The 13,496-nt window shown below is 39.0% G+C and overlaps 1 protein-coding gene across 1 annotated transcript; it reads left to right on the forward strand.

Moving 5' to 3' along the window:
- Window positions 1-60: 60 nt before the first annotated feature.
- LOC137183170 (CD81 antigen-like) lies at window positions 61-12,503 on the forward strand. Its single transcript, XM_067590032.1, has 8 exons — window positions 61-245; window positions 2,895-3,009; window positions 9,863-9,960; window positions 10,103-10,177; window positions 10,352-10,465; window positions 10,598-10,696; window positions 11,547-11,630; window positions 11,778-12,503. The coding sequence occupies exons 1-8, from the start codon at window positions 180-182 to the stop codon at window positions 11,838-11,840; spliced, it is 714 nt and encodes a 237-aa protein (XP_067446133.1). The 5' UTR covers window positions 61-179; the 3' UTR covers window positions 11,841-12,503.
- Window positions 12,504-13,496: the final 993 nt, after the last annotated feature.

The following is a 13,496-nucleotide window of genomic DNA, read 5'->3' on the forward strand; positions in this document are numbered from 1 at the left end:
CCGTCTCGGTTTTCACTCCTGATTATAAAGGAGGAGTTTGCAGCATAGAAGCGTTTATACCCCAACCGACTGAATAAACTCAACCCTCTGGCAGAGACTGTGTGATACCCCGGACCGTAGACTTGCCTCACAAATAGTTTGATTTGGGTAAAAGGACGAGCTGATAACAAACTGGCAACATGGCGGTGACAGGCTGCACGCAATGCATTAAATATATGTTATTCTTCTTTAATTTTATTTTCTGGGTGAGTTGAACACATTTTACTCTTAAGTTGATTTTTGGATTTGCACGCCTTTGAATGTTTTAGTGGCAAACTTTCGCCTGCTTTGTGTTTGTTTGAGCGGCCTAACAGCTGCAGATTTACACATCTGTGTCGCTCAGGGCTTATACAAGCATAATTCATGAATGATCAAGCCGGGAGTAGATGCACTGAGTTTCCCGCCCTGCAGTGTTAATTAAGTTGCTCAGTCTTTTAAAGGGGGGCAGCATCAATAAAGGAGCCACAGCACACAAAACCTTGGCCATGGCAGGCAGAGCTGAAGTGCTCTTACCCTTCACCAACAATTATTTTCTGCATGACTGAGCACCAGTTCAAGGTGGCTGGAAGAGAAGGAGAGGGGAGCACTTCAGGCTGGGTGGACTCCTGTCTCCTCTGTCTTCTCACCAGGATAATTCTGCATTCTCTCTTCAGCATGTCTCACATCAAACTCTGCTTTATTTTATTGAATTCACTCCTGTTCATATTAATCATGAACAGAAAGGTCTGATTTCTGGGACCGTTAAGGGGGAAATACTGAAAAAAAAACATTAGTGATGGATGATTTCTTGCCGTTTCAGGGAGACTGGTTCTCCCCAGATTAAACACACTTAAAAGAGAGATTGAACAGAGCTAGCAGAGTTTCTGGGGGAGGGGAGAGCTGTTTTCTCTCTGACATTTCCTTTGTTCCTACCTGGTCACCAGACTGCAGCATTTGGTGCCTTTGAACTTTTAAAGAGCTCAGGAAACATATAAACTGGTGATGCCTTTTTGAGTTATTGTACATTCATTATGCAAAGCAAACTCTACTCATGCAAAGCTTGTTTTCTGAAAAGTTGTTTGTGAAATAAGGTATTTGCCAGTGTAGCTTCACACAGCTGTCTGCCTTTTACACTTCATTACATCACATCAGACTTCCTACAGATGTGTCATCCACGTCATGGGTTCACTCCTTGGCCTTGCACAGTCAGAACTGATCGCTTGTTTGTGAACTTCCATTTGGTTTGTCTCAACAGAACAGTGGTCTTTTTTTAGGAAAGCACAAAGTCACCATATCCTGGACACACCGCACTTGATTGAGTGTTTCCTCTGTTGGGTTTGCCTGTTGTGAAAACTCTGAGTTGTCTCTTCCTCGTTTTGCTATTTTTCATGTCGAGGATTTAGTTTCCTGTTTCTTGTAGAACAATGGAGAGCGGTTATGGCCCTAAATGTGCAGATATCTTATTATAAACAATGGCATAAAGAAAAAGAAAAAAAATATCAGCACAGGAACAATAGACTGCACTAGATCTGATAAAAACAATTTGTTGTTCAACTACAGTTGAATAACAAAGTTCTTGAGCTGGCCTTAAACAGTGTTGTGAGGGCGCTGTCTGTGCCCAAAGGTCACTGAGGTGTCAGGATTTCCTTTCATCACTTCTCTTAAAGGACATTGGAGAGTTCACTGCCTGACGGCGGAGCTGAACACACAGAGGGAGAAACATTAGCAGAAAGGTTCCGACACTGATTTTTTACAGCAAAATGAGGACAAAACAGAAAGTCTTTTAGGTGGTCCCAAGGCTTTGAGGCACTAGATTCACTGTTGTTAATTCCACAGTCGGTAAAACCTTGTGAGCACGCCAAAAACTTGGGTACAATTTTGGATGCTGATCTTAACTTCCAAAAGCACATATCTAATATCTCCAAGACTGCCTTTTATCATTTCAGAAATATATCTAAAGTTAGATGCTTCCTGTCACAGTTAGACTCTGAAAAGCTGATTCATGCATTTATTTCTAATAGACTAGATCACTGTAATGCACTTTTTGCCGGACTGACAAAGCTCATTCAGAATGCTGTAGCCTATTTTAACTTCTCTTTACTGGCTCCCAGTAAAACAAAGAATTGATTTTAAAATACTTCTTATTGTTTTGAAATCTATGAATGGCTTAGTTCCTTGACATGCTCACTGAGTCACAATGGACAGATCCCTTAGATCATCAAGCAAAGGTCTCCTCACTATACCTAGAATAAATCCTACATCCGCTTATGGTGCCTTCAGTCATTATGGTCCTACTCTCTGGAATCCTCTACCACATGAACTACAACAGCGTCTTCTTTTAAAAGCAGACTAAAAACATCTATTTTTGCAAGCGTTTAGTTAGGTTTAAAGTATGTGGTTCACAGGTAAAACTTTAATCTTAGAATCAGTATTATTATTCCCTTTTAATAATAATAATAACTTTCTTATCTTAATCCTGTTTTATTGTTATAGCTTCTTATCTTATATGTTTTTGTCATGTATGATCTTTTTTTTGCTTTTTATCTTGAAGTACATTGAGTCTATGCCTGTCGTATGAAATGTGCTACAGTATATAAATAAACTTGATTTGACTTTACTTGATGTGATCATAGGAGAGTAGAGCTTCGTGCCATCTCAGATGTCACGACACTCTCTTATGTGGTCATATAAAAAAAACCTTGATGGGTCTTTTTATAAAGTCTGAATAATTGATAACTACAAGTTTGTTTTAATATTTATGCTAACATCTGTCTTTTATTTCAGACATTTCTAATGGTTCTGATCTATGACAAGATTTCATCAACGTAAAGAAACATGACAGAGAATAATTAAAACCTTTTTTCTCTCTGCGACAGTTGGCCGGAGGTGTGATCTTAGGAGTGGCCCTGTGGCTCCGCCATGATAGTCAAACCAGCAGCCTCCTCGTACTTCAGTTTGAAGGCCACCAGGCACCAGGCACCTTTTATATCAGTGAGTATCCACCATCAACAGTAGAGCTTCACTATCATACCACTGTTTCATTTATAGAACAAGTGTTTCCCCACACAGAACTACGTTATATCTGTATTATTAGTTTGTCATTGATAATTGTGCAGGTTAATAAAATTGTGCTTCAGCTTTGTGGCTTCATCAGTCGTTTTAGTTTAAATTTTGTCATCATATCATTTAATTCTTTGAAGTTTGGGACAGCTGTTAATACACCGCACTTGGTTTTGCCTCGATTTGAGCATAACAGTCACATTTTACAAGATAATACAATCAACTATGATAATGCAACATACTACGCATTCAAAATTACCATAAATGTGTATCAACAAAGTTAGATTTAGCATTACAGTCTCCACAAAAGTAGTGTTTGTTGCAGGCCTACTTTATTAAATTGCTCTATGTTGTACGGATGTGTTTGTGATCCACCCCTATAAGTTGCTCAGTCATCATCTTTTGTCCCACCTATTTCCTCCTTGTTAGGACTAGTTATTCAGTGTTTCTGTCCTCATACCTTGTTCTACACATGATAGGAAAGTCACTGTTAACAGACAAAGTGAACTAATTCACAGAAAAACCTGTGTTTCACACTCAGCTGGGACCATGCCAGTATGTAGTATGTACAGAAATAGACAGAGCACTGACCTCTCAGAAAAGACCAGGAAACAGGACCTGCGTCAATCCACAGCATGACTTAAGAATGAAACAGCCAGCATCTGAACCTACATGTTTTTACTCAGCTGTCATTCTGATATTGATGACAGCATAGGTAATGTTATCTACCTTAGATATATGTACATGTTTATCTGAACACCCAAAGTCCTGTCTTCCTGAAAAAGCCGCAGCCTCAAAACTCTGTCAAGAGAGAGGCCAGATGTTTGAGACAGATGTTGAGACATATGTGGGCACTGTAGAAAACGGTCTGTGAGCATGGAGCACAAATAAAGCCATCATGTTCCTTCTGTTGCTCATACTTTGAAGTATTTCAGGAGTAATGCAGAGCAGCGTTTTCTTTGTATATCTTTTTAAAAGTCCTGCAGGTTCAACCAAACCACAGGATCAGGAATATGTGCCTGAACTAAAGGCACAAATCCCCATTATGTTTCGTTCACTGCCCTCAGCAATCTACAAGCTGGCCCTAAAACCTACAATACATGATATGATTTTAACATTTCAAAGGTCCATCGTCTGGGTTTGTTGTGGTGGTGAACTCCAGTGAGCCCATTAATTTACATTTGGGCTGCTGCTGCTCTCCCATACTTACCCCTCAGTAAGTATACGGAGCTAAGTCAAGCCCATGCTTTTTATAGAGAAAAGGCACACTCGTGATTTTAAAGGCAGGGCGGCAAGAGAGGCCCACCCAAGCGAGATCAAAGGATTGTTTCTTTTTTTTCCCCTCCCTTGAACATACGCCCTTGCATAATTCAAATTACCTTGTACATCTGGACATTACCCCTCAAATTAGAGTTTGGAGTGGATGTTTTTAGCATGCTGGCACACCAAAGTGGTATTTATGTAAGGCTGAAAATACATATTCTCCTACCCCATAACCAGTGCCTGAAATCATTATTGGTGGCAGCAGCCAGTAGTCTGGTCTGGCTGGTGCTACAGCCTCGTGTACTATAAGAGTGTGACAGATTTTGTTACACAACATGACAAGATGTTTCAGTTGCTTTACACCGTATGTATAATGCAGAGTCTCGGCCTAAAAAGCTTTTCTGCATTATTTCATAACTAAAAGAACGAAATGAGAAGCTTACAATGTAGGAAAGCAGGCTGTAAGGAAGGCGAAATGAATGTTGATATATGAAATTGCAGGAGTATTGCAAGAGGAAAGCCTCACAGTTACTGAAACCTGCTCTGTTGATACTTTATTCGCTTTGTCTAAACAGGAAATTTCTCCTGCATGAAAATGTCAATAAACAAAGATCTGCTCAGATTTAAACTCTTAGTCATTTCAACCATATTTGCTGTATTTTTTTCAGTAATAAAGTTGTTTATTTAAGTTCAAACCAAAGACTCACACTGTGGCTTCCACCTCTCTCACTGTGTGTGTAAATGAGAGTTTAGAATATACATTTTTTATTTATTTATATTAAAATGCAACTTCTTTTGGCTCTTACATTTGTGCATTTCAACTGTTGCCAGTGCTTACATACCAACCGTAACTTCAGCTGCAAACACTTGAACTACATCTGGTATTTCAGCTTCCATCCTAAGTGCTTTCTTTGCTGCACTTCAGCTTAAAATTAAAATGCTTCTTTCTCGTACTCTTCATCTGATAATGCAGCTGCGTTCAGTCTCTGCATGCCAACTAACACTTCAAATGATTTTTACTCTTCAACAGACATTTAATGGAATGGTTCAAAACTTTGAAAAATTTGCATATTAGTTTTCTTTCCGAGAGTTAGATGAGAAGGTTGATACCACTCTCATATTTTTCTGTTAAAGATCAAGCTGGAGCCACAAGATGATTAGATAGACACGATATAACGTGTTAATTAGTGAGCTTTAGAGGTACTGGAAGGCGGATATCATAGAATTGCGAAGTGGGAGGAGGTATTCCGAGCACCCCTGGTTCTGAAACTTTTTTCCCATAAACAACATTACGTTATTCACAATTTGATGTACAATCTACAGAGTCAATCAGTTTACTTTTATTTTCTGCATCACTTCTGAGTGAATTCAGCAACTATGGCTATTGTTTACAACTTCAGCCATGAAGCGTTTTGAATACTCTTATTTATGCACTTTGCTTCTTCTCCATAGCATCAGCAGCCAAGGCTCATGGCTATTGTAGTATTCTTGGCCGTCCGCAATGCCAAAACCATAGGCAAAATGTTATTTTTCAGAAACGAAGTTGAAATAATGTAAATTGGTGGTCAAAATATAAGCCTGTAGGATCATTACATTATCTGGGAGAGTCCTGAGTTTCTATTTTCACTTATATTGAGGAGACCACTTCCCAACTGTTCCCCCGTGTGTTGTAGTCTTTATGTGAGGCTAAGCTAACTGCTTCCTGCCTCCAGGCTTCATATTTGTCGGACAGACAGTGATGTCAATCTTTTGGTGAATCAGCATGTCTCTCAAAATGTTGAACTGTCTCTGTAAAACATTTACACTTTAACACTATCCTCATATTGACTCATTTTGATGCTTGTGTAAGGTAGGCCACAAACAAATTGTGTAACTTAAACTCAGTACTGCTAATATTCACTGCAGTAGGACAGTTAAAGATATAATCTGCTCTGTCCCCTTTGCTCCAACATATTTCTGTTAACAAGATGACAGAGGGAAAGGTTTATATATGGAGCCTTTTTAATGTTTCATCTCATCACGTGTCCACTGACACACAGTATGATTGGCCTCATCTCAGTTTTTAGGTGTCAAGCCCCGACAGTGTGGACATGTCTTCACAGCAATGGTGGATGAAAAAAGAAGGGAGAAGTCCAAGTGGGGCTTTTAGCTGGTGTTCGCCTCCCTTTCTTCCCCCTCTTGAGATTACACTTGGAGACAAGAAATAAATGAACTTCCCCGGTGGTATAAAATTGCCTGTCTCCCTTAGAATCTCAATAGCCTTCAAACCTCAAAGGGTGTTGTCATAGTAATGGCAGGCAGTGGAAATAATGCCTGCTTTGCCGCATTGCCGGGTTACTGGCCCTGGTAGCCGTTTCTCGCTACAACAAAAACATCAAGTCCTGAAAGAGGGGTTTTGGGGTTGGGGGGTAAAAGAGGGGGGTGTTGGGTTGAGATAGAGAGAGTTTAGATGGAAATACAGGGAAAGGTTGTGTGTAATATTTGAGGTACAGTGTGAGGTGTTCGAGGTCTGCAAACACAACAGTGTCAGAGTCTCTTACTGGGTCTGCCTGTCCCTTTTAGACAGCTCTGCCAGGCTACATTAGAGGCTTGTGTGTGTTTCGTTCATGTGTGTGTAAGAATAGAAAAGCCAGAAACAGGCTGCTCCCACACAGTCTGGTTAAAAGGATTCTTCTTTTCAATGGGTTTTAGTGTTACAGTTGAGCGTTATAGTTTGACTGCTGTTAGAGGTAAAGGGCAAAGGTTGCCGAGGAACTGCTGAGGTGTGGGGGATAAATGGAAGTCATTTGATTATTCTCAAACAAACTGGAACTTTATCTCCAGCAGGCAGGTTTTATTTATGCAGCTTAATCATGTTTACTAATTCCTGTTGGAGCAGAGCCACCCAACCTCTAACCTCAACTGTACCAACCTTTCCTGTAATGACGCTGATTAAAACAAAACAAAAACCAAACAAAAAAAGGAACGATCACATGAATTTGTATGTCGGTTTCCTTATACGCACAATAAAACAACTTTACTGAAAGTTTTAAAGTTCAGTCTTGACCTCCACAAAACAAGGTCAGCATAAAAAGGGTCATTTTGTGGCTGTTCGGTTCTATTTGAAACTTTCAATCAGACCACATGATCTTCTTCATCAGCAGGAGATCCAGAAAGTTGAGAAGGGCTCAGACAGAAAAGTGGAAATTTGAGCATCAACGATTCCCATAACAACTGTGCAAACTCTATCTGCTGATGAAGATCATGTGATATGATCAAAAGTAGAGCTGGAACAATTAGTTGAATAACAGAAAAGTAATCGGCTACTATTTTAGGCAAATTCTTCACAAACATTAGTGATGAATTGTTGCTTTCCTCTGAGTGTGAGTCAGACAAAACAATGATAACCCTGACAATGAAAATAATTATTAGTTGCAGCCCTAATAAAAAGCATCAGAGCAGTTAAATTGACCTAGAGGTGAGTGTCTTTTGTCAGTTGCTGAAAATTGTTTGACTTACTTGTAATTTCCTCTCATTTATTCTCACAATACTGTAGCACAAAACATTTGTGTTTTAAGTTTGAGTCTTTCTCCCTGTCCTCCCTCTGCCGTCTGTGAATTCTTGTTTCTCTGTTGGTTCGTGTAACATAATTGCTTCCATTTTTGTCAGGACTCTCTCCAAAAAGAGATTCTTGAACTCAAGAGACCATCCTGGTTAAATAAAGTTTGACTGAAAATAAAAAGAAGAAAGTGTTATATGCTCTACAGATTTCCAGTATGATTTGTGAGAATGAATTATCAAATTTAACCAATAGTGGTGGAATGTAAAAATAGTACATTTACTGCTGCACTCACATACAGTTTTAATATTGTACTGTACTTTAGAAAAATAACAACAACTTTTGTTACATTTTATGCCACATTCTACATTTAAGAGGAAATACTGCACTTTTTACTCTACTATATTTATTTGACAATTCAAGTTACTAGTTATGTTGCAGATAGAGATTTACATACAAAATCAATGCTAAGCTAATAAAATATGAAGCATTCTTTCAGATTTAGATTTTATAAAAAGCAGTTTATATAAAGTTTGGCTTCACATTGACTAACAGCACCATTAAAATACTATTTATACATTGTTACACATCAGTAAAACCAATAATAAAATAACACATATGATTATATAATATTATGAAAAGGGCTATCCTGCATTTTGCTAATGATACTTATGTACTTTTACTTTTTACTTTTATAATATGTTATTGCTGCTTTTGTTTAAGTAAAATATCTGTTAAAGTATCTTTTTCCACCACTAATAATACAATAATTAAAACTGTGTGTTATTGGATTTTTAAAAGATCTTTAAAAAAAATTCTCAGCAACTTTTAATTGTTTCATGTCAGTGACAAATGCATTTAGAACAGCTTACAGCTGATGTTACAATACCCTTTATAATCTATTAATTAATGCTTTCATGTTACCAAGAGCTGGCATGTACTCTAAATCAAACTCACCATAAAAACTAGCACAACAGTTTTTTTTGTTTGTTTGTTTTGCATTTTCATTCTGTGTGCAAAGCATTTGCTTTGAGCTGCATAAAACATAACCCAGACCTCTGCTGTAAGTGGAGCGTTATTGCTATTCATCGACTTTTTCCTGCAACACGATACCTGCTCTGGTGCCTGTTGCACATTTGTGATTGCCATTAAAAGTAGTGTAAATAGTGTATTTTTGTCATAACCATTGGATAATGGCCAAAAAAAATTTTTTTTAAGGTTAATACATTACTTGAACTCTCACTATAAATGGTTTTAGGCACATCTCTATATCAGTTTAATTACACATAGGTGTGTGTGAATGTGTGTGGTCCAGGTATTCCTCATGTTGTATTGATGTAAATCTGTTTACACATTCATGTTGTGGGGACTCGCCACCGTTTTGGGGACAAAAAGCAAGTCCTTTTAATGTAAATCATTAATTTTAGGGTGAAGACTTGGTTTAAGGTTAAGGCACATTTAGGGTTAGGGTTAGGGTTAGGCATGTGGTGGTTAGGGTTAAGGTTAGGATAAGTCTCCAGGAAATGAATGTAAGTTAATATAACATCCTCTGAAGTGACGGAAACACTACTGTGTGTGTGTGTGTGTGTGTGTGTGTGTGTGTGTGTGTGTGTGTTGGTGACTCTGTGTTCACATGGTCCCTCTGTTTCCTGCGGAAGGATAATGGTTGGGGTCAGGGGTCAGCGCAGAGAAGGGTTTGTGGGGGGTTGGGGGTGTCTTGAAGGCATTTCCTGGCCTGGCAGCTGAACAGCGTCAACTCCTCCCCTCTCTAACAGGATCTGGGAGCTGTTTATCTCCAGGATGTCAATAATGTCATGTCACCTTACAGGGAAAGCAAGAGAAACATGCAGGAAGTTCATTACCAAACAATGTGTGGATCAATGAATGGGCAGCAGACACACACACACTGCTCTGTCACTGCCGCCCTCTAGTGGTGCTGATGATGACCACGTGTATCATCTCATGTCGTCTCTGTGTTTATAGGTGTGTACATACTGATAGCTGTTGGAGCTGTGATGATGCTTGTTGGCTTCCTCGGTTGTTACGGAGCCATTCAGGAGTCTCAGTGCCTGTTGGGGACAGTGAGTGTCTCTTTTTTTTTTACTTTTTTGTTCCTGCCCTGTGAGTTTTATCTTGCAGGAATTATTTTTCTATTTAAATTGATTCATTAATTAAATCTATCACTCTGAGGTTCATATAGTTTACCCTGCTTTCTTTGTGTAGTTCTTTTTCTTTTTGGTGATCCTCTTTGCCTGCGAAGTAGCCGCAGCCATCTGGGGTTTCATGAACAGAGACACAGTAAGCATTGCCACACACACACACACACACACACACACACACATAAACCAAGTGGATGTTTCACTGCAGCAATAAATGTTTGATGTTTGCATTGATTTTCCACCTGCACCTCCAACCCGTTCTGTTTGTTGTCATGACTCTCAAACAACCTGCCTGACTCCCAACTGTCCACAGATCTCCAAAGAGCTGATCAACTTCTACGACTCTGCGTACATCAAGGCTGTGGACGTGTCAGGGACTCCCAGTAAAGACTCTGCCGTCGCAGTGCTGCATGCTTTCCACACTACGGTACGTCATATTGGAAAATCTTATGGTATAAGTAAACATCTCTGGTTTTTAAATGTATTTAAGGGATGTAATAAACTGTATATTTTGATAATGCGTTTGTTGAGAGAGTGACCTCTTGTTTCTTCTCTTCAGCTCGACTGCTGTGGTAAAGGAGATGACACGGTTCTCTTCCAACAAATCGTCAGTGTCTTGTGTCCTCAAAAGTCTCCAGAAGATTTGCTGAAACCTCAGGTAAGTTCTTAGAAAAAATAATTGTAAATACTTAGTTTTAGGCTACAATGTTGGTAGAAATGTTTTATTGGCTTTATTGACCATCCATTAAAAAATATAGATTCAATTAAATTGTAATTGAATCTATATTTTTCTTGCCATCAACAAATACCGAAAAAAGACCAAAACCAATAATGTGTTTGATACTTTGGAGTTTTCTACCCTGTTCATGGGAAGCCCATTTGTTTCTACTGGAGACCTAAAACAGCTGGAAACTGCAGTATTTAGCAAACATTACTCAAACAGGAGTAAATGTTGCTTTTCTCTGGGATTGTTTTCAGCAGCATATTAATACACATTTGATGCTCTAGTGAGCATTTACAGCAGCAGGATGGTGAATGTGGGATTGAGTAACCCACAGTGTGGCTCATTGATGTGTTTTTTATGTTGTTTCTGGACAACAATGAAGGTCTGTGACACAGAGGAATAAACTATGTAGGGCTGTACCTGGCTTAGTAGACAATACTTGTTAGTAGAGATACACCAAGATGTGAAGCTGTAGTTAGACTGAGTCATTCTGAGTCAGACTTTTCTGCTCAGAAAAGAGAAAGTGGATTACAAAAAACAAACTTCATTTCTGATGAATGACTGCATCACTGATTGATTTTAGTAAGAATTATGTTGCTGATGTAATTAATTATTCAGAATTGTGCAGTCAGAGCCAGATACTCAGCACCTTGTTTTGACAGCTGACGCAGCTCTCCATTACATGTAATCCATTAGAGTGTGTGTACAGTGTAGAGGATTAAATATTTCTCATTCATCATGTTGGCATGACTGACGTCTTTACTCTCCCTCTGTCTCCTCCCAGAGCTGTCATGATAAACTGATCGAGCTGTTCTCAGAGAAGCTCTACCTGATTGGTCTGGCTGCTTTGGTGGTTGCTGTCATCATGGTGAGTGTCAAAATGAAGGGGAGGGCCTGTGGGAAATGCAGATGGATATTTTACGCAGCATGGCCAACATGTCCCTTCAACTCCTGCTTTTGTCACCTCTGATGACAACACAGATACCTGAACTGTTGTGTCCTTTTTCCCAATTAGATCTTCGAGATGATCTTCACCATGGTGCTCTGCTGTGGGATCCGCAACAGCCCAGTGTACTAAGAGTCCAGCTAATGGAAAACAATGGTCCACATCAGCCTATGATGGCATTATTTTATTTTGTGCTTCTGCAGTAGTACCTCTTTCTTATGGTTAGAACACAGCAAGATGGATATCTCTCCTTTTATTTTAGTCTAGAAAATGCAATTAGCCTTTAATATTGCTAATCTATCACCACTCATGTTTCTTACACTATGATTTAGTTTCTATCAGGCAGATTTTCTGTATTTATCATAGAACTTTATATGAATCCTTTATAGCTATAGTATGTTGTGAATTATTTCTCTGAAGTCGTTGAACTTAATGCCATTTTCATGGATGTATAAATTGTATATATACTTATCATATGTTAATAACACTTAAGAGAGTCCATGTATTCCCTGTTTGTTTGTGATGTGTCTCCCTGCAGTGTGCCAGTGTTATATAATTTAAGCAGCAGGGATTCAGTGGTCCAGGGTAACGTACTGTCTTATTGTCTTATTATCAGAAAGTAGTCGACTTATGTGTTTTTAGTCAGCTGTGTGTCTTTGTGTCTAATGAACCATCTTCATGCTGCCTTATGACCTATATTAACCTGTGAAACTCATCTCCTTTAATAATGATAAAAACAGTCTTCTTACTCAACCTGTTTTAATAATGATAATAAACTATGTCATCTGTCTTGTACGTTTTTGGTGGAGCACACACTCCACCGCCGTTATCAACTTTTTTTTAGCTTGTGGCCCCTTAAGATGAAGCAGTTTTGCCCTTAAATATGGAGATATGCACTCAACTCTCTTCTTCTTCTATGAAATGCACAGGTGCTAAAGCAATACATAAGACAAACTAAAAGTTCTGCACACTCGCAGAAATATTATTTAATGCACATACATTTCGGGCCAAGCCCTTCCTCAGTGCGCTTATTGTTAGCCACATGCAACCCTTTTTCATAAGTGGCATGTCTATAAATTATGAGTAGTCAATTCAAAGAGGGATATTCACTTCTCAGATTATTTCATTTGACTAATTCTTAGAGGCCTGAAGAGGTAAAATGACTGTATTTTGCAAAAACAAGCACACAACAGAGAAAAATAAAAATATTTTGTGCACCAGAATTTAATTTTCTTATTTCCCACCTGGGAAATCAGTTCGTGACTCACTAGATTCATTTTGTGACTCCTTGTAGGGGTCCTGACCCCCACATTGGGAACCACTGCAATACACAGTTGATGTTAAGGAGTAAAGTGTACAAACTTTGAAACTTTGCACAGTTTGAGGCAGGGATCCAAGTCCAAATCATCCATCATAAACATCCAAATCTGCAATTAAAATGTTCACTGGGAGTTTTGTTTGAATGTAGGGCTGGGCTCAGTGTTTGTCTTTGATATGTGTACTGTATCAGCCTTTCAGTTTACAGTAAGCCACCCAATCACAACAACAATCACAGCTCACAGCTTACAGTATTTGCCTTGTATCACCACAGGGGGGCAGTCTGATATCAACACCTCGATGCTAGATCAGCACAGTCTGCAGAACAGTGGAATACATTAAAAAGTCAACTGACTTGTATTTCTGGCACAGTGTGCAGCAGACACACCCAGTACACAGTGAGTGTTTATCCTGCCAACAGGTAAAGTTTCTCTTCAGAGAACACAGCGCGTGTGGAAGCCCACCCAGCTC

Source organism: Thunnus thynnus, chromosome 5, assembly GCF_963924715.1.
Source record: "Thunnus thynnus chromosome 5, fThuThy2.1, whole genome shotgun sequence".
NCBI classification, from domain to species: domain Eukaryota; kingdom Metazoa; phylum Chordata; class Actinopteri; order Scombriformes; family Scombridae; genus Thunnus; species Thunnus thynnus.